The sequence below is a fragment of the Scyliorhinus canicula genome, chromosome 1 (assembly GCF_902713615.1).
Source record: "Scyliorhinus canicula chromosome 1, sScyCan1.1, whole genome shotgun sequence".
Taxonomy (NCBI): Eukaryota; Metazoa; Chordata; class Chondrichthyes; order Carcharhiniformes; family Scyliorhinidae; genus Scyliorhinus; species Scyliorhinus canicula.
In genome coordinates, this window is record NC_052146.1 from 183900096 (window position 1) to 183922605 (window position 22510).

The following is a 22510-nucleotide window of genomic DNA, read 5'->3' on the forward strand; positions in this document are numbered from 1 at the left end:
AACGCTCTCAGCATCATACTGGAGGGCCCCACCAGAACGGCCCAGGCACCTAAACCACAACTCCAGGAGGTCGAAGCACCGCTTGATCACACTTCTGGTTGTTGTATGACCGTTGTTGTGGGTCGCCGCGTCGATTCCTGGCCTCTGGATAGGTGTCATCAGCCACGACCGCAGTGGGGAACCCGTCACCCAGGAGACAAGCTCAGCTGGGGAGGGGGGGGGGTCTCTCGAACATGTCAGGGACTACCGAGCGTACCAGGATGAAGGCATCGTGCATACTGCTCGGGTATTGGGCGCAGACGTATATGATGCACAGCTGATGGTCACAGACCAGCTGAACGTTCATTGAGTGGCACCCATTTCAGTTTGTGTCGAGCGGTTTGTTATCCGCAGGTGCCCGTAGGGTGACATACATCCCGTCGATCGCCTCCTGGCCCTCGGACATCCCGGTGATGGCGGCGAACCCTGTTGCTCCGGCATCCTGGTTGGCTTGGTCCACATCGAAATGGATGTATTGATCCGCCTGGGCATATAGGGCCTCCATGACAGCATGGATGCATCTGTGCACCGAGGTCAGAGAGATCTCGGACAGATCCCCACTCGGCAGCTGGGTGGACCCCGTCGTGTAAAGGTTCAGCGCGACCGTCACCTTGACGGACACCGGGAGCTGGTGTCCTCCCTCAAAGCCCTGCGATGCCAGGTGTGCCATCATCTGGCAGATGTGTTGCACTGTCTCTCTGCTCAGCCGGAGTCTCAGACGGCATGCCCGGTCAGGTAGGTTCTGCAATGTCAGCTGGTGTCGGTACATGAGGTGTCATATGGCGCCTCCTCCCCCTTCGCCTCTTGTGTGGCCGGCTCTCCAGCCTGGGCAGCTGCCACCTGCCCCTCTGCTGCCCGCTTCGCTGCTGCCTGCTCCGTTGCTGCAGTTTCCACATCCTCTTCGAGCGGCTTCCGCTCGTACGGCCGTAGAGCATTCTGCAGATCTGTGGCGACCACCATTGCTGGTCGAACTCCAAAATCCACTGTCTGAAGGAGGTGAAAGGCCAACATGTTAGCATGGTGCATACTCCCATGCCCAACCAGGTTCCATGGGCTAAATGTTGGTCCCAGTTAGCACTGTGGGCTCTGCCCTCGCATGTCCCTCCAACCCCCCTCCCGCCTCTCCAATCCCCTCACCCCTTCACCGTCAGTGGTCAGCACCATGGTGGCCTCAGGCCCTGCCGCCCGTCCCCGATGCCAGGGATTCCGGTGGCTGACACTGCCCTCGCTGGGGGCTGCCCTGGGTGGTCCGCCAGTGGGTGGCGGCCGGTTGGGCGGGGAGTTTGGGGCAGGGGTGTGGGGCTGCGGGTGCATCCATATGTTCAGTGTCACCATGCAGGACCAAGGGCCAAGGTGGGTGCGCAACAAGATAGGCATCATAATGGCAGTCAGTGCCTGGGCACTGCCCTAGTCCCATGGGGGAGGGGGCACCCTGGCCTGTAACTCCCCCCTCCCTGGCAAGCCCCCCCCCACCCCCACTCTCACCCCCCCCCCCCCCCCCCGCCAGTGTCCAGCCCGGCAGCCCACGGTCGCTCCTCTCAGTGTCCTACCTCCTCTGTCTCTCTCTCTTTCCATGATGTGGAGATGCCGGCGTTGGACTGGGGTGAGCACAGTAAGAAGTCTTACAACACCAGGTTAAAGTCCAACAGGTTTGTTTCAAACACGAGCGTTCGGAGCACGGCTCCTTCTTCAGGTGAATGGACTCCATTCATCTGAAGAAGGAGCCGTGCTCCGAAAGCTCGTGTTTGAAACAAACCTGTTGGACTTTAACCTGGTGTTGTAAGACTTCTTACTGTGCTCACCCCAGTCCAACGCCGGCATCTCCACATCATGGCTACCATTGACACCGCAAACTGCCGGCTCAAAGTGGAGAGGATCTCCAGGAAGATCGCGCATATAGACACTGACATTCAGTTTCTACAAAGAGGTCCATTCACCTGAAGAAGGAGCCGTGCTCCGAAAGCTCGTGTTTGAAACAAACCTGTTGGACTTTAACCTGGTGTTGTAAGACTTCTTACACTACTCTCTCTCTTTCAGCAGCCTTCACGCCAGGCTCAGAAGTTGAGAGAGCACACATGGACCCCGGCGTCAGGAACGCAGCCACAGGAGGCAGAGAATCGCGAGTGGCCCCACTAATTAGATGCAAAGGCGTTCGTACTCCGCACGGCGCATTTACACCATTTTCGGGATGACGGGGAATTGCGAATTGGCATCAAACTGATTCGATTTTGGCGTCAGAAACTATTCTCCGTCCAATCACATTTCCTGATTTCGGCGTCGGCCGAGGGACAATCCCGCCCCCCATTTCCTGTTGACATTTACACTATTACTCTTCAAACGTTTGAGATAAGACATCAAATATGTAATTACATATTACCAACACAATGACTGCAGCAAACTTGGTAATCAAATTCCTCTGGAACATACAGCCAGCATGGTATTTTGTAAGAAACGCTTGCCAAATCAGACCAGAGATCGGAAGGATATACTGAAAGGTTCCAAGAGCTGTCTCTCTCTTAGAAGTATTGCACATGGTATTTGTAGAATAACCATCCTGGGAAGGGAAATCGACAGCAAACCAAGGTTTCAACATAGAAATCTGCTCCATATAGCTATACCCAGAAGACAATGGAACAAAACGGCTGATCATTGCATCAAAGCCAGTCAAAGGACAGTTAACCATGTACTTCTTGGATTGTTTATTTTTCTTCACAAACTGTAAAAAATCTTCAAGTCTATCCTCGTATTCTACCATTTCTACTAGTGCGTTTGTGTGGGGCTTGGGGAATATATGTGACATGTGAATGAGGGCCATGATTTACCTAGATTTTAAACATTTAGTAAGTAGGATAAATAAACTTCTTGTTCTATGATTTAAACTCAGAAAACATGTCTGATTAATTATTTATAACCGGAGGTGTACAGAATAGGACTCCTGCGGTATTGGCAAAGCACACAACTAACACGTTATAGCCAGATCCGGAGTAATAAATTAGGGTAGACAATTTTTACCACTCCTCACGTGTTCGGAACACACTATATATTAAAGTGCACTCTATGCTCAGCAGGAGATATAAAGAAGAAGGCAGAATAGCTGAGGAAATGCAAACTGATTGAACCCAAAGTGATTTTAAGAAGGGATTTGAGATTAGTGGCAATCTGGGGCGGGATTCTCCGACCCGAATCACGAGATGCCCCTCCGACGCCGGTCCGCTGATTCTCCGGCATACCGGAGAATCGGCGGCAATGGCTCCAGCGCGGTCACTGCTGCGTGGCCGGGGGCCGCTCAACGCAACCCCCCCCCCCAGTGATTCTCCGCACTCGACGGGCCAAGTGCCCGCCGAGTTCGACCGAGTCCCACCGGCGTCATTCGCGTGTGATCCTATCCGGCGGGACCTCAACAATCATGCTGCGGAGGCCGTCCTGGTGTGGGGGAGGGGGAAATCAGACTATGCGGGGAGGGGGGGGGGCCTCCCTGGTGGCCAGGCCAGCGACGGGGCCTACTGATCGGCAGGCGGGCTAATCCTGGGGGAGGGGGTTGCCTATGTTCCACCGTGCCGGGCCCCTGTAGGGCTCTGCCATGATGCCCAGGGGCCGGCATGGAGAAGGCAACCCACGCAGACACGCGCCGGTTGTTGCGAGCATGTGCAGACCCACTCCAGCCGTGGCACGCATGTGCAGACCCGCACCAGCCGTGGCACGCATGCGTGGACCCGCACCGCCTGTGCTGGCGCCCGTATCAGCAGCTGAAGCTGCGTGAATTGCCACAGTGCCGTGCTGGCCCCCTGTGCGGTGCAGGATCGCTGCTCTTAGGGGCCAAATTATGCCGTTGTAAATCGCTCCGGCGTTGACGACGGTGCCAACGCTTTGCCCCAGGATCGGAGAATCGCCCCCCTGATTCTTCAAAAGGGCATCTCACAATGACAAGCTTTAAAAAGAAAAATCACAACTTATGTGTTTCAAGAAGTGTTACTAATTCCAAAGTAAACAAACTCACAATTCAGACACTCGTGTCAATAGCAAGTACTCCAAGATCAGGTTAAGCCTGAAAGATGCAGAATAAAGCTCTTCGACTCTGCCCAACCTGTATTAGTGTGACATTTTCATCGAAACATACATAGAAAATAGAAACAGGAGTGGGTCATTCAGCCCTTCGGGCCTGTTTCACCATTCGTTATGATCATGGCTGATTATCAAATTCAATACCCTGATCCAGCCTTCACCAATGTCCCTTGATCCCTTTAGCTGCAAGAGCTGTATCTAATTCCTTCTTGAAATTACATGTTTTGGCCTCAACTACTTGATAGTGAATTCCACAGATTCACCATCTGTGTGTGAAGAACTTTCTCCTCACCTCAGTCCTAAAAGGTTTACCCCTTATCCTCAAACTACTAGTTATGCACTCCCCCATCATCGGGAACATTCTTTCTCAATCTAACCTGTCTAATCCTGTTAACAATTTTATAAGTTTCTAGGAGATCCCTTCTCACTCTTCTAAACTCCAATTGCGATCTGAACCGACTTAATCTCTCCCCATATGACAGTCCTGCCATTCCAGGAATCAGCCTGGTAAACCTTCACTGCACTCCCTCCATCGCAAAAACATCCTCAGATAAACGGTATACAATGCTCCAGGTGCGGCCTCACCAACACCATATACAATTGCAGTAAAACATCCTTATTCCTATACTTAAAACCGCTTGTTATGAAGGCCAACATACCATTTGCCTTCTTTACTGTCTGCTGTACCTGCGCATTTACTTCCAGTGACTGATGCACGAGGACACCAAGATTTCGCTGAGTATCCACCTCTCTCAATTTATACCCATTCAAGTCATAATCTGCCTTCCTATTTCTGCCACTGAAGTGGACATTTATCCACATCAAACTGCATCTGCCATGCAAATGCCCATGGACCTAGCCTGTCCAAATCATACCGAAGTATTTCTGCATCCTCCTCACAGCTCACCCTCCCCTCCCATCCAACTTCGTATCATCTGCAAATCTGGAAATAATACATTTAGTTCCCTTGTCCAAATCATTAATATATAATGTGAAGAGGGTTTGAGTACAAATCCTTGAGGTACCCCACTAGTCACTGCCTGCCAATTGGAAAAAGACCAATTTATTCCAACTCTTGGCTTCTTGTCTGCTAACCAGCTTTCTCTCTATCTCAAGACACTACCCGCAATACCATATGCTTTAACTTGACATCGTAATCTGCTATGTGAGACCTTGCCGAAAGCCTTCCGAAAGTCTAATTAAACAACATCCACTGGTTCGCCCTGGTCAAATCTACCAGTTACATTTTTAAAGAATTCCAGTAGATTTGTCAAGCATGATTTCCCTTTCATAAATCCATGCTGACTTAGTCTGATTATACCACTACTTTCCAAATGGTGTGCTATGAAATCGTTGATAATGGACTCTTGCAACTTCCCTACTACCGACATTAGGCTCACTGGTCTATAGTTCCCTATTTTCTCTCTATCTCCCTTTTCGAATAACTGACTTACATTAGATACCATCCAATTTGTAGGAACCATTCCAGAGTCCAAAGAATTTTGGAAAATGACCACCAATAGATCTACTATTTCGAGGGCCACTTCCGTCCCAGAGTAATGAAGGAAGTGGCCCTAGAAATAGTAGATCCATTGGTGGCCAATTTCCAAAATTATTCATTTCCCACATTACTCATTTCGTAATGAGATTGCCAAATTAGTTTTTGCAAGCTGGGCCATGCGAAGTAAATTGAGGCTGTGTAATTATTTTACATGCGACCATGATATATGGCAAACAAAGGAAACTTTCATTGAACTCTTCTGGGTTGGATGCAAACTGATGTTCCCAAGATGAAAGGCCAGTGTCTAATTTCCTGCATCATACAGTAGCCCCAAGTATGAACATTTAAAAATCTTCCTCCAGCCTTACAAAACTTTAAAATATCTGCATTCCCTCCACTTCTGGCCCCTTGCTCACCCAGATTTTAATTACTGCATCATTGGTGGCTGTGCCTCCAATTTTCAAGGCCCAAGACTCAGGCATTCACTCCACTAAATCTCTCTGCCTCCTCGCTCAGTTCAGATATTAATATTTTTGACTGACCTAATTATACTTTTAAGTGAAATTTGTGGTTGAGATTTGCAAAAATAATTCAACCTGGGAAGGGAGCATGATAGTTTGAATGAAATACAGATTACTGTTGGCTGTATATGGCTGCAGGATTTTTTTCATTACAGGTTGCCATTTCAGAGGCATTGGTCTTTCAGGCTATGGAACATTTAGCAAGAAGAATAAAGAAGCTATAAAATAAGTCAAAACCAATTAACAGGCATACTTCAAAGTTATGTTTTGCTTTGATGCCAAGTTAGAATTTAGGAAAAAATATGTAGATACAAAACATGGAGCCATAATGTCTGGAAACACAAAGATAAGGTATTGATTTGACAGAACATGCTTTAAAAAATGGCAATCCAGCTGTCCTGGGTGGTTGAAAGTGTTTTGAAAGATGCCAGACAGTGACACATACTGACATTGATAGATGACGTCAGCGTTTGCCTCCTTTTGAAATGCAGAGAATATACAAGTCATATTCAATGTCTATGCTTTATCAGATAAACTCTCTTTTATTCTCCAAGTAACAGTTTGAAGAAGTCAGTAATTTAAGAGACTTTGATTATTTAGTTTTCCTGTGCTAATAACATTTGAGAGACCAGGAAAGAAAGCTGCAGTTATATTTACTGATAAGGATCTTGAAGGAATCTGTAACATTCATAAGAGGGTTATGAAATGACCGAAGGAGTTTAAACATATACTCATTGTCAAAGAAGTTTCTAATATCGTAGTTTGAACAATGAATCATGCACCTCATTGGACAATTATAGCTTAAAGTGGATTTAGACAGGACTCAATGAGTTTATTAATGAAATGTTCTACCTACCCTGGAAAGACAGGTATTGTTTAAAAATCGTTACAAAGAATGGTTGGATGCTTAAATTGGGTAGGTTAGTCAGCTACTAAAGGATACAATTGGTAGGGAGGTTGACCACTCACGGACTGATTAAATGTATGATTTCTTGTGACACATTTGAGACTAATAGGTGTATTGCAATGGGGTTTGCATTGTTCAAACCTAATAAACATTTTGGTGCTTAATTTGAGCTTTTGTGTGTTGTCTCATTATTTCCTGTAAATCTCTTGTCCAAACAATGAAGTAACCTGTCTAGGGTGGAAGGTTACATCTTATAACGCTCCTTTAAAGATAACTATCTAATCAAGATATTGAGCTTCGCTCTAATATAGCTCCTTATGTGGCTTGGTGCCAAACTTAGTTAGATAAAGGCCGTGAACCAAGTTAGGGCATTTCACTATGTTACGGCAACTAATTTACATACAGCAAGTTCTCAGAAACAGCAATGTGATAATGAACAGATCATCTATTTTAGTAACACTGATGGTAAAATTTGTCAGGACACCAGTAATGATCATCTTTATTATTGTCACAAGTAGGTTTACATTAACACCACAACACCGTTACTGTTCGTGTACACTAAGGGAGAATTCAGAATGTCCAAATGACCTAACAGCACGTCTTTTGGGACTTGTGGGAGGAAACCCAAACAGACACAGGGAGAACATGCAGACTCCGCACAGGAAGTGACCTAAGCCGGGAATCAAACCCAGGTCCCTGGCGCTGTGAAGCAACAGTGTTAACCACTGTGCTACCGTGCCACCCACAGTAAAATAATTCCCCTGTGCAAAGTAGTATCATGGGATCTTTCATGTCCATCGAGGGGACAGATTAATGAGGCCTCAGTTTAAATTTCCCACCTTAAAGTCTGCACCTGCAACACCCCACGGGCCCAGCTTGGATTATGGACATGGACCTTCTGACTCAGATGAGTGCCTCCACTGAGCCACATCTGAAAGAAGGACTTTGATTTGCAAACATCAGTCGACACCCGGGTCATTCAGATCAAAGGCTGATGCTGATAATTAATGTACTTTATATAATGTCAAACTTGAAATGTTACGTAATGCACTTTGGCAAAACTTTATGAAAAAAGTATATATTTTGGGGGGAAAAAAGACCAAGGTTCAGGCCCTAGCCTGCAATGAAACTGACCTTCGTGTCCAGGGTTGAAGGGTGTGTAGGAGGAGAGAGAAGAGACAAGGTACCACCCAATCTAACAATATTCCACAGTTTTTCTAGAATAACCAAACTTTCTTTCCTATTTTGTAATCAATTCATTATTTTAGATGTTTACCCAAATGTATACTGACTACACATCTACGTACACTCATATAAAGTTAGCTAAATGTTTTGATTTCAACAATAATTAGGGGAGGGGACAACATTCAAGAGTTGTGAAAATATGTGATCAAATTGAAATAAACTTGTAAATATCTGAAGTACAGTAAAATCAACATCCTCCCCGTGTGCGCGTGGGTTTCCTCCGGGCACTCCGGTTTCCTCCCACAGTCCAAAGATGTGCAGGTTAGGTGGATTGGCCATGCTAAATTGCCCTTGGTGTCCAAAATTGCCCTTGGTGTTTGATGGGGTTACTGGGTTATGGGTATAGGCTGGAGGTATCGACCTTGGGTAGGGTGCTCTTTCCAAGAGCCGGTGCAGACTCGATGGGCCGAATGGCCTTCTTCTGCACTGTAAATTCTATGAAACACTTAACATTATTTTTGCATTCAAGAAAAATGCACTATAAAGCGAACCAACATTAAGCGAATCAGATTTACAACCAAGGTAGAAACTAAAGTTTACAGAACCTTTCTTCTCATAAAAAAAAACTAAGCCTTGTATATTGAAAAACTGCAGATTGCTAAATCTTATATTCGTGGTGTCTCCCATGCACTGCCAATCCTGCTCGCCGACCCTCCTGCTTCACACCTTTCATGGTTGCCTACCCATCCACTCACCACACATTGTGCTCACCAAACTTACCACTCTCCACATATCGCACTCTCTGATCCTTCTGTTGGCCCAATCTCCCTCTCACTGACCCTCCCGGTTACCGGCTGATCCTCCCACTCCTCATCTCTCCCCCTTGTCACTTCTCTCAATCACAGCGAGGGCTCTGGAGATGAGTAGTGAAAGTGAGGAAGAGCAGCTTCAGAGTGAGAGAAACATAGAACTGCAAGGTTGCAGAACTAAGCTGCAACTGGGAGTGTATGCTGGAGGGAGAGGCCACTCCAAAATGGCTGATTAGATCATGTGATCCCATGTCACACATGGTGCAAAATGAAATGTTAAATACCAGCACCCTTAAGTGACCAGTGTTACACTGAATAACTTAAAACAAAGAATTACTATATGCTGCTTCTCAGCAATATCATCCAAAAACACAGCGTCAGTTTTTACATGTGCACTGACAACGCCCATCTTTATGTCACCATTACCCACCCCGACCTTTCCAATGTCTCTGAAGTCTGATAACCAGCATTGGATTAACACAAATTTCCTCCAGTTAAACATTTGCACAAAGCCATTGGGTCTTTAGTCTCCGCTGCTAACTCTGATCCCTACACACCCATTTCATCCTCTCCCTGGTATGAGGTTAAACCAAACTGTTTGCAATCTTGGTGTCATATAAGATTCCGAAATGGGATCTAACCAGATACCATCACCAAGATAAACTATTTCCACCTTCGCAACATTGTCCTCAGCTCACCTACTGCTAAAATCCTCAGCTATGTCTTTGTTACCACTAAACTGATATACTCCTGGCCAGACTCCCACATTCTGTGCCCCTTGACATTTTATGTTAAAGTGCAATACAAATTGTTTTAAGTGAAAAAGGAGGCCATGGCTATTGCAATCAGATTTCTCTCCTTCTCCCTGTCCTCACTAGAATACTTTCCTTAAGCTGTCAATTTTTTTTTTAAATAAACATTTTATTGAGGTTTTTTTTGATATTATAACAACAACACAATAAACAATGTACATGAAACTATAAGCTGTCAATTTATTTGGCACAGCAGGATAATAGAGAGTGACTATTGGGAACAAGCTGACATCTATATGCCTCAAACAGCCTCACATTGGAAGCAACTAGACTGGTCCTCACCATCAATGCTGAAGCTCTGCCCAGGATTCTAATTTGAGCAACAAGTAACGTCCTCTCAAGATTCAGAAGTTATTCTTGCAACAAAAATTATTTCTAGAATGTTTTTCAAAGTCTCTTGAAAACTTCCAGTTGGGATATCTCCAGGCTTGTTAGGAGTCCTAGCTACTCAAGCACTGGACCGTTTTGACTACTGATTGGCTGACACCTGAAAAGATGCTGTTTTCAGCTAATCTTAATAAAAGCGCTCACTGCATCAGTTTAGCTCACATCACCGCTGGACTTTGGAGAGACCATGGCAAAAGTCTCCGTTTGAGAGACTAAGTGTCAACGCTGAGACTGAATTGGAAGTGGTTTGCATTCCCATTGGGGGTGCTATTTGTGGAGCAATTCAGGACATGCTAATGGACCAGCACTCTGCCTCTGTGAATCTAGAGCAAATCACATTCCTGCTGGCGTCTGATTCACTGGGGCCAGAATTGATGCTGGACAGCTCGACAAACTGGAGCTGCTTATAAGCACTCCACTCCCCACACACCCTCATTCTAGCCAAGAAGGTGGCCCAGAGAAGAGCAGCACCATGCTTCATGGACGTGGAGCTTGATACCATGTTAGATGCAGTGGAGGAGAGACAGGACATCCTCGTCCCCAGGGTGGGCAGGAGGCTCCCTCCCATGGTCGTCAGCCAGACTTGGCGGAGGTGGCTGAGGCGATCAGTACTGTGAGCCTCAGCAGGCAGACTGGCATGCAGTATCGCAAGAAGGTGAACAACCTCCTTAGGACAGCTCGGGTGAGCCACTACCTCTGTTGCCCTGGCATCACTCCTGTCCCTCACTCCTCACATCACACCCCCACTCCCATAGAGGCCAATCAAAACCCACCTGCCTGCATTTCCCTCACATCTCACCCTGCACCACCGCAACACCTGTATTATCCTCTTTGGCCAGGTGCCTTGCACACACAAGCCACCAGTTATTGACACCCCCCCCCCCCCCCCCCCAGTGTAACTTGCCTCCATGCGTCTCACCCTGTCCTTCATGTTTCCCTTAGGAAAAGGCAGCCCGTAACAAACAAAGCGGGAGAAGACCAGATGGGGCATCCTGGACCGCAGGTCTCTCACCACCGCTGAGCAGAGGAAATATGATTTTTGTGAGTTTGAGGTATGACACGTAATCCACCCTGAGCAGGTCAATAACAGGAAACATTCCAGAACGGTTCCATGTGGTGGAAGCAGGAACATTAGCAACATGTAAGAGGCATCTGGATGGATACATGAATAAGGAGGAAATAGAGGGATATGGACCGATTAAGGTTTTTTTTTCAGTTAGTGCCCGAAGGGCCTGTTCCTGTGCTGAACGTTTCTTTGTTCTTTGTATTTTCTTCGTTAAGAGGTGGGAAATGGAGACAACTTTAAACTAACCAAAAAGTTGCTCCACATAGACCAAAAAAAAGCCGAAGAAGCATTAGAACTTTCTGAAATTATGCACCCTCTAGTGCAGTGCTTTTCACCGTGGGGGTCGTGACCTGGTGTAAAATGGGTCATCAAAAGTGATCCCCAACGATCGCCTGACAATTATTTAGGTTTTCTCTCTGGATGAATTCTCACTGCAGTACAGTGTATGACCACATGAGGCTGATGTAGAGGCCAGTGCCATGGGCTTTCTTGCCTCCCTGGGTCACTGTTACAGTCACTGCCACCGACACAAACTCCAGCAGCGACTCAAGTTTCTGCAGCAGCTGATCGGCTGGGTTGGTCAGCTCACACAACTAAAAGTGAAGAGTTTAAAAGAAAAATCAATTCTCTTTAAGTTTCTTTCCTGTAGAAACTAGTTTCCAGTAGTGCTGTGCGCTCGATTTTGCCAGGCCTGCATCTCCCACCCAAAACCAGTTGGCCGTTTACTGGAATATGTTTCTACAAGTATCCCAGATAGCAATTCGTAGCCAGAGGACCCCCATATCCAAGATTTAGCATATAATTCCTGTGTAGCCTGCGGGGCTCTCCCAACCTTTCAATTGGTCCATTGTTATGAAGCTGATTCATGTTTGCCCCATTTTGACCGAGGCTCTGGGAGAGGTGTTGTGGGTTTGGGAACTACAGCCATACCAGTCAGGGGAAAAATGCATTAGTTTAGAGATTTTTATAACAGGTTTCTTAGATCTCTAAATAACAAATAGAAAATACATTTTTATTTACAATTTTTACATTTAATAATACAGAAAAGCCAACAATGAATGTGACATTTTAAAAAGTAACTATGGTGAATCTATTGTGAACGTGGTATGGATAGGAAAGTCAGCTATTTTGTAAAAGTGGGTCACCAGAAATAAAGTTTGAAAAACACTGTTCTCATGCACAATAATGGCAATCGTGGGCACATGGGCTGGTTCCTCACTCAAAATCAAAATATAACTAATAAATCGAATAAGGAATTAAGGAGAAACATCTTTACTCGAAGTGAGAAGGTGGAACCCAGCTCCACATGGAATGGTTGAGACACACTGCGTAGGTAAGGTGGAGGAATGCTCATGTGTAGCATAAATACCAGCATAGACCTGTTGGGCCAAAAGGCCTCTGTGCTGTAAAATTCTATGTAACTTCATTAAAAAATGGTTTCTTCTATAAAAAATGGGAGTACTCTGAAGAACAGGTACTCACCTAGACTGACTTTACCCTGCAAGTAAAACAAACTCCAGTCAGTCCGAGGGGATTTCAAGCACTAGACTACGGGAGAAACTCAACTGTCTGAGTGGTAAAATCGAACAAAATGTTATCGCTTGCTTTCAGTATAGTTCAAAATACAATACAGGAATCGGACATGAATATTGATCCTTACGCACAAATATTTAATAATGCAACCAAGCATGGTGCAACTTTAGCTAAATGATCAGTAGAGTCCAGCCCTGGGAAGAAGTTATATAACAGCAAACTCGCATTAATCGGCCACTTAAGGGACTTAATAGACCGAAGGGTGGACCATCCAACTATGCCACCTCCCCCAGTAAAATTTCATACAGGTCAGGGGAGGGAGCAAGGCCAGGATTTATTCACAAATCTTATTTCTCCATCTCAAACCGGGCAGCACGGTGGCCTAGTGGTTAGCACAACCGCCTCACGGCACTGAGGTCCCAGGTTCGATCCCGGCTCTGGGTCACTGTCCGTGTGGAGTTTGCACATTCTCCCCGTGTCTGCGTGGGTTTCGCCCCCACAACCCAAAAATGTGCAGAGTAGGTGGATTGGCCATGCTAAATTGCCCCTTAATTGGAAAAAATAATTGGGTAATCTAAATTTAAAAAAAAAAAAAATTCTCCATCTCAATAATGATTGAAGCAAAACATGGATATGCTTTTGGTTCTCAGAAAGTATACGTTTTATACAATGACAGGTGATCAAACAGCAAAAAGCTCAAAATTGCTCTTAACATCGGCTAAGTTTCCTATCCATTGAGAGTTGCACAAGGACACCTACAAGATTGAGTTTGTTGAAAAGCTTTCATAATAGGGATCAAGCTGAACTTTTACTCTATGATCTGGTTATTTCCTTTTTTTGTAGATCAATGAAAGGGACATAGAATACATCTATAATTAGCCAGGGTTTGACAAGAAAAACTTACAGAATAATGGGCGATGTTTTAAGAAGATATGTTTCAGGCACAGGCTAGGCTCATTGTAACAAGGTGAAAAGGCATGGAAATTAAAGGTAGGAGTCCTTAAATGGTGAGGGAGATGGACAATTTGATGAAACAAAAAAAGAGGGTGCATGATGCATGTCAGCTGAATTCTTCAAGCGAGAATCAGTCCATAATACAGTGAATTGAGAGGGAAAATTAAGAGGAAAAGACTGGCAAGAAAAAATGAGAATAAAATGGCAGTCAACATAAAAGGGAAACAAAAAATATTCTACCAGCATATAGTGTCATGTGAGAGTACCTTTAAGAAATGGGTGTTTATAAATGGGTGTGTATATAAATATCTGTAGTGAAAGTACCTTTAAGAAATGGGTGTTTTCTACTGCAGAGATGTCGGACAGTGGGTGGAGCTGGACTGTCTGTCAGCTTTTTACTTTCATTTTTGAGCAGGCTGCAGGGTGTGTTTTAGTTTTGTTTTCAATGTTGGAGCTGAAGCCAGACCAAGCAGGTGTACTGCTGTTCTCTCTGCCATCAAAAGGTCATCTCTTGATCATTTGGTGAATTCAGAATTATAAATGTTTTCAGTAGTGACTTTAACCTGATGTGCTTCTGATAAAGGTTTTGTTTTTAAGACGTATGGATGTTAAAAAGGAAAGCTTAAAGGTTTACTTAGTGTTGTAGTCTTTGGGGATGTATTTGAATTAATGGGTGCTAAGATGTTCATTGTATGTTTTAAAAAGGTTAACTTGAGTTCATAGAATAAACATTGTTTTGCTTTTAAAAAATACTTTTTCATTTCTGTTGTACCACACCTGTAGAGTGGGCCGTGTGTTCCCCATGCCACAATCTATTAAAAGTTGTGGGTCAGGTGAACTCCATGATACACTTTGGGGTTCTCTAAACCCTGGCCCATAACAATAGTAAGCAGGTAATAAGAGGCAGGGAGGATCTATTAGGGACAAAGAAGACATTATAAGCCCAGAGGTACAGGACAAGGCTAGAATATTTAATGAGTATTTTGTATCAATGTTTACCAAGGAAAAATATGGTGACATTTTTTTGCCAAGCAGAGATGGAAGAGTTAATAAATGGATATGCAGGATGGACTTGAAAGGTTGGCTATTCTTATAGGGGGCATGTCCCCTGTTCCAGATTCCATGTTGCTGAGGGAACTGGGGTGGAAATAGAGGAAGGGTTTGCCACACAATCTTCCGTCGATACAGGTGAGGTGACAAGAGGATTTCAAGTAGCAAATGTGATGTGCCTTTTCAAAGGATGCAAAGACATTCTTGTTGACCACAGGCTGGTCAGTTTAATGTCAGTGGTAGGTAAGGTTTTGGAAACAATCAAGCAAAAAAACTGAAAAGTACTTGGAGATAGGCTGGAGTTAAATAAAGAGAACCAACACAAATTTGTAAACGGCAGATCCTGTTTGAATCATCTAATTGAGTTTTTTGATGAAGTAAGAGAGAAGGTTGGCAAAGGGAATACAATGAATGTTGTCAAAATGCATTTTCGAAAGTATTTGACAAAGTACCACATAAATGACTGGTCAACAAAATTGTAGCTAATGAAATAGGAAAGTCAATATTAGCTTGCATAAGATATTGGCGTAAGAGAAAATAGATAATAATGGTAATAGAAACAAAATTCTGCGAATGCTGAAATCTGAAACAAAAACAGAAAATGCAGGAAAAACTCAGCAGGTCTGGCAGCATCTGTGGAGAGAGAAATAACTGTTAATGTTTTGAGTCTCTATGGCTCTTCTTCAAAACTTTGCCAGATGCTGCCAGACCTGCTGAGTTTTTCCAACATTTTACAATTTTGTTTTAGATAATCATGGTAAATTGTTGTTTTTCCAGACTTGAAGATGGTAGACAATGGTGTTCTCCAAAGGTCAATGCTAGGACCGTTGTTTTTTCAATACTTCAATACTGCAGATGATACCAACTTGGAAGTGCACAAAAAGTGAAGATAAAGGCAGCACGGTAGCACAAGTGGATAGCACTGTGGCTTCACAGCGCCAGGGTCCCAGGTTCGATTCCCCGCTGGGTGACTGTCTGTGCAGAGTCTGCACGTTCTCCCCGTCTGCGTGGGTTTCCTCCAGGTGCTCCGGTTTCCTCCCACAGTCCAAAGACATGCTGGTTAGGTGGATTGGCCATGATAAATTGTCCTTAGTGACCAAAAAGGTTCGGAGGGGTTATTGGGTTACGGGGATATGGTGGAAGTGAGGGCTTAAGTGGGTCAGTGCAGACTCGATGGGCCGAATGGCCTCCTTCTGCACTGTATGTTCTATGTTCTAATTCCAATTGATTGCAACAGGACATGGGCTAGGACACTGGGGAGACAAGTGGGAGATGGAATTTAATACAAGAGAAGAGTGCTGAATTTTGACAAAAGGGCAGCATGGTGGTTCAGTGTTAGCACTGCTTCCTCACAGCCCCAGGGGCCTGGATTCGGTTCCGGCCTTAGGTGACTGCCTGTGCAGTGATCGTACCTTCTCCCCCGCGCTGCGTGGGTTTTCTCCAGGTGCGCTAGTTTCCTCTCACTGTACAAAGATGTGCAGGTTAGGTGGGTTGGCAATGATAAATGCACAGGCTACGGGGATAGGGTGGGGAGTAGGCCTCGGTGGAGTGCTCTTTAGGAGGGTCAGTGCAAACTCGATGGGCGGAATGGCCTCCTTCTGCACTGAAGGGATTCTGTGGAGGATTACAGAAAAGCAATCAAGTCAGAGGGAATACAGCAGTAATAAGTTTCAAGGAAGTAAGACAAGGTTGGATGGCTCGACTTTAATGCCGGGAGTATTACAGGTAAAACGGATGAGTTAAGGGCGAGAATTGACATGTGGAATTGTGATATAGCAGCCATCATGAGGACGTGGTTGAGGGAGGGAAAGGATTGGCAGCTCAACATCCTAGGATATAGAATCTTCAGGTGAGACAGAGGAGGGAGTAAAAGAGGAGGAGGCATTGCATTATTAGTTAAGGACTCAGTTATTGCGGTAAGGAAAGATGATATCTTGGAAGGAACATCAAATGAAGCTTTGTGGGTAGAGCTTACTTCCAGATGTTTATTATGGACCCCCAGATGATCAGCGGGAAATTGAGCAGCAAATATGTGCGCAATTCGCAGAGGTGTGTAAAAATACTAATTGGGTAATTATATTTGTTGATTTCAACTTTCCAAACATTAATTGGGATAGTCACTGTGTTAAGGTCATAGATGGAGTGGAGTTCTTAAAATGTATACAAGAGAACATTTTAGCTCAATATGTAGAGGGTCCAACAAGGGACGATGCTGTGCTGGACTTAATTCTGGGGAATAAAGCCAGACAGGTGGTTGATGTATTGGTCGGAGAGCATTTTAGTGATAGCAACCACAACATGGTAAAATTTAAGTTTGTTATGGACAAAAAAGGTTGTGTATTGGGGGAGAGCGGATTTTAGTAAAATAAGGCAGGATCTGGCCAAGGTAGATTGGAAAGAGTTGCTTGTGTGGAAATCAACATAAGATCATTGGGGGAACGTTCAAAAAGGAAATGGGTAGGGTACAGGTCCAACATGTTCCCTACATGTTCCCTCAAGGGTAATAGGAAGGAGTAACAATTCCAAAGAACAATAGATGAACAGAGACATTCAGGATACAATGAGACGGAAAGAGAGGCTTTTAGCAAGTACAACGGGAGCAAATCAACAGAGGCATTAGTGGAGTACAGAAAGTGCAGGATGGAGCTTAAGAAAGCAATTAGGAGAGCAAAGAGGGGATATGAGAAACTCTGGCTGATAAAAGTAGGGAAAATCCTAAGCTATTCTCTATTCTACCAGAGGACATTGTTAGGATGTTGAATCAATACGTCAGGTTTGTCTTCACCCAAGAGAACGAGGAGGTAGAAATAGAACTCGGGGAGAGAGACTGAGGTTCTTGAGCAAATTGTCAAAGGGAGTGACAAGTTATTGGAGGTGCTGGCAGGATTAATTGTGTCTCAGGTTGCTGTGGGAAGCGAGGGAGGAGAATGCAGGAGCTCCGACCCAAATTTTTAATTCCTCACTGGCCATGGGGAAGGTGCCAGAAGACTGGAGTATATATTTGTTTCCAATTAGGGGGCAATTTAGCGTGGCCAATCCACCTAACCTGCACATCTTTGGGTTGTGGGGGTGAAACCCACGCAGACACAGGGAGAACGTGCAAGCTTCACATGAACAGTGACCATGGGCTGGGATTTGAACTCGGGTCCTCAGCAGTGCTAATCACTGTACCACATGCTGCCCCTGGACTGGAGTATAGCTCATGTGGTTCTACTGTTTAAGAAAGGTTGTAGAGATAAGCCAGGGAACCAGTGAGTCTCATGTCAGTGATAGGGGGACTACTGAAGAAAATTCTGAAGGAGAGAATCTATCTTCACTTGGAGAGGCAAGGCTTTAATCAGGAATAGTCAGCATGGTTTTGTCAGAGGGAGGTCATGCCTAATAAATTTGATTGGATTTTTTGAGCATGTGACCAAGTGTGTAGATGATGATAGTGCAGTTGATGTAGTTTACATGGATTTCAGCAAAGCATTTGACAACGTCCCACTTGGAGACTTATAAAGGCGGCAAATGCACATGGGATACAAGGTAACTTGATAAGGTGGATTCAAAATTGGATTAACTGCAGGAGACAGAGAGTGATAACTGACGGCTGCTTTAGTGACTGGAAGCCAGTGTCCAGCGGCATACCACAAGGATCTGTGCTGGGTCCGCTATTATTCATCATTTATATAAATGACTTAGATGACCATTAAGTTTGTGGATGACACAAAGATAGGCTGAGTGGTTCACAGTGAGGCTGAGAGCCTTGTGTTACAGGAAGATATGGATGGGATGGCCAAATGGGCAGAAAAGTGGCAGATGGAATTTAATGCTAAAAAGTGTGAGTTGTTACACTTTGGCAGGAACAATTTGACAAGGAAATATTCAATGAATGGCACCACATTGGGAAGTCCTGAGGAACAAAGAGACCATGGCGTGTTTGTAAATACATCTCTGAAAGCAGAAGGGCAGGTTAATAGAGTGGTGAAAAAGGCATGAGACACTTGCCTTTATTAATTTAGGCATAAATTACAAAAGCAGAGAGGTCACGTTGGAGTTGTACAGAACTTTGGCGAGGCCACAGCTGGAGTACTGTGTGCAATTCTGGTTGCCACATTATAGGAAGGATGCGATTGCACTGGAGGGGTTGCGGAGGCGATTCACGAGGATGTTGCCTGGAATGGAACATTTAAGTTTAAAGAGAGGTTGGATAGGCTTTTGTTGTTTTCGCTGGAGCAGAGAAGATTGAGGTGTACAAGATTATGAGGGGTATGGACAGGGTGGAAGGGAGTAGCTGTCCTTAGTTGAAGGATCAGTTACGAGGGGACACAAGTTCAAAATCAGGGGCAGTAGGTTTATGGGGGATTTGAGGAAACCTTTTTTACCCAGAGGGTGGTGGAGGCAGGTTGCCTTACATCCTTTCAAAAGTATCTGAATGGGCATTTGGCACGTCATAACATTCAAGGCTATGGACCACGTGCTGGCAAATGGGATTAGGATTGGCAGATCAGGTGTTTTTCATGCGTTGCCACAGATTTGATGGGCCGAAGGGCCTCGTCTGCGCTGTATTACTGTGTGATTATGTGAGGTAATATGTAATTAATGTGCTGTTCTGAATGTGTGGGAACAGAGGGATCTTGGGGTTCATGTGCGTAAGTAGACCTTTGAAAGTGGTAGGTGGTAGAGAGTAGTTTATGGCATCTTGGGATTGTTACATAAAGATACTGGGTACAAAAGCAAGTTATGATGAGCCTTAAAGTTCTCATTAGGCCACAGAGTACATTTGGCTCTGGTCATCACACTTTATGAAAGCCTGTGAGAGGGTACAGAAGAGATTTACCAGAAAGGTTCCAGGGATGTGGGATTTTAGCTACAAGGTTAGGTTGATGAATCTGGAAGAAGCTGACGAGAGATCTAGAAGAGGTGTAGAAGATTATGGCAGGTTTAGGTAAGAGAGACAAAAACAAAAGTTGTTCCAATTAACTGATGGTATTAGGACTAGGAACACAGATTTAAGATTTTGGTTAAAAGATGTAGCAGTGTTGTGATGGAAAACTTAAATAAAAACACATTTGAATGGTGACTTAGAACTCACTGCCTGCGAGGGTGGAGGAAGCCAAGACGATCAAAAATTTCAAAAGGAATTTGGGGAGGCACTTTGGGGAAATTAACTTGCAGGACTACAGGGTAAGGACAGAGGAATGGAATGGACTGACTGGATTGCTCTAGAGAGCCAGCATGGACTGAACGGGCCAAATGACCACCTTCTGTGCCATACTGACTCCATAACTAGCACTTAAAGCACGAGTATCTTTTGTAAAATACTACATGTTATATAAAAATCTTCATAGGTTACAAATGATCAATTTCTGCTATTGCCCTTCATATAAAGGACTGCTAAAGTGGTTTACATGAATTTCAGGCATGAAAATATTGTATGGCACCTACCAGATATCGAAAGTAATGCATTGTTCATTACATACAGCCACGTGCACCTTCTTTGGACAAGCTAAAATGAAACACATTGAGCATTTTAGAGATTAAGATGTATAAGGTATTATATTCCTGCCCATCCTCAAAACACTCCACAGTAAAGCAAGTCAACTTAATTTTCAAGGAAGATTATGTTTTTAAAATATTTTTATTAAGGCAATTATAAATTCTGCCATTGCCTTTCATCCACCCTGCCTCACCCGTTTTCACCCCCTATAACCCTGCCCTGCCCTCACAGAACCTCTCACGGCAATCTTGATTTTTTTTTTCCAGCTTAAGAAATTTCGCGAGGTCGCTCACCCACAGCCCCGGTTTTGGTGGCCCCGTGTCCCTCCTTTGCAACAAGATCCGTCTCTGGGCTACCAGGGAGGCAAAGGCCAAGATGTTTGCCTCTCTCACCCCTGGACTCCTGGGTCTTCCGACACTCCGAAAATCGCCACTTCTGGTCTCGGGACAATCTTCACCCTCAACACCTCACGCATAACGTCAGCGAACCCCCACCAAAATTCCTCCAGCTTCGGACAAGCCTAAAACAGGTGGACATGATTCGCTGGCTCCCCCATGCGCCGCCCATACCCATCCTCCACCCCCTCAAAGAACCTGCTCATTCTGGCCACCGTCATATGCACCCTATGAACCACTTTGAATTGAATAAGGGTAAGCCTAGCACACAAAGAGGATGGGTTCACTCTCCTCAGAGCTTCATCCCATACCCCAGCCTCGACCTCCCGCCCCAGCTCTTTGTCCCAATTCCGTTTGACTTCTCCTATTGTGGCTCCCTCCTAATCCATTAATCGATGATTCCCACATCGGTGCCCAAACCTCAGGTGCTGCCGCCACTGTCCCCACACCTTCAGGGCCGCCGCCACCAACGGGCCAGGCCAGGCGAGAACGGCAAAGGCGCCGTCTAATGGGTCATTAAGCTAGTGTTCTTACAAAAGGCCACCTCCATGTACTCCCACACCGACTTCTCCCCCACTACCCACTTTCTTTCGAGGAAGATTCAGGGTAGTACATCAATGGGATATTTTCATCAGCATGAGCAATAGTTTAAACGTTAAACATTGTTCAAAACAAATTTACCTGCTCCATTGATGTTTCATGTAATTCATTAAGATTTAAAGTGTAAATGCCTTCGTCAGAACCAAATATGAGGTACTGATCTAGAAGGAAAAAGTGTAAATAACTTAAATAAGAAAGTAGAAATTACAAATAAACGGTTATCATTTTTGTTTTGGAAACAACAAATACCTCGTGTGTCTGGATTAATCCATGAAGTTGCACAGTGAATTTTCAGAGGGCAACCATTGAAAACCTTAGAGAAACAAGCACCCATCTGGAAAAAAATATATTTAAATTTTATTTAAAATAGTGTTGCATTTGGTCATTTTACATGACATGATTAGAGAATGAAAAAAGTATAGGGTACCACCAGCAGACATTTTTAACTACAGTGGGTGTGTTTGACTCCAACACATTTTGTAAGTGGTATTTCATTGAACTAGTTCTCTTTTTACTTACTGAGACCAAACAATGCATAAAGATAGACCATAATTGGTAATGCACCACTTTCTGAAATAGCAATCACAATGTTTTAATTTTGCAATTAGTACAGCATTGTCTCAGAAAAATTATAGGAAATTTGACCTTTTTAAACTACAGCCACAGCAAAGGTATTTTGCAATTAGTGTTGTTTAATTCTCATCCACCATGCTAGGTCCATGTGTCACAGCATGTTATTGGTTAAATTATCCAGTTCTGTATTTGGATTCCTACAACACCTACTTCCAGCTTTTACCTTTTTTGACTGCAAATTTATTTCATACTGTGGTATTACCGCCTAAAAAAATCAGAACAAAATAATATGAACTTTATTCCCATTAAAACTTGCTGTGTATTTCACTTCAAATTTTGTATTTTATTTAGAAACTGTATACATCTTGATGATTTCTCATTACTGTCAACATCTCCAAAGTCTTCGGAGTTGCTGATGGTTATTGTATTTCCTCTACAGTCATCCCATTTGTGCTGTAGGTGATTGCTCATCCTTCAGGATTTTCTAACATTAGCTCCAGGAATTATTTTGTTCCTGCTTCACATATAAACTGCCTTCCCCAACCATCATCCAACCCGTCTGCTATTGATAGAGCTATAAGTTTTACATAGAACATAGAACAGTACAGCACAGAACAGGCCCTTCGGCCCTCAA

At 44.4% G+C, this 22510-nt stretch overlaps 1 protein-coding gene across 9 annotated transcripts in view; it reads right to left on the minus strand.

Moving 5' to 3' along the window:
- LOC119970060 (mitogen-activated protein kinase kinase kinase kinase 3) overlaps window positions 1-22510 on the minus strand; it is a 354117-nt gene that overhangs the window by 23734 nt on the left and 307873 nt on the right. For all 9 annotated transcript variants that reach the window (XM_038804101.1, XM_038804091.1, XM_038804084.1 and 6 more), the window contains 3 exons: window positions 21553-21637; window positions 21385-21464; window positions 20257-20317 (listed from right to left, as the gene is read on the minus strand). In XM_038804101.1, coding sequence (XP_038660029.1) covers window positions 20257-20317; window positions 21385-21464; window positions 21553-21637 — 226 coding nt within the window. The remainder of the gene's footprint in view (window positions 1-20256; window positions 20318-21384; window positions 21465-21552; window positions 21638-22510) is intronic.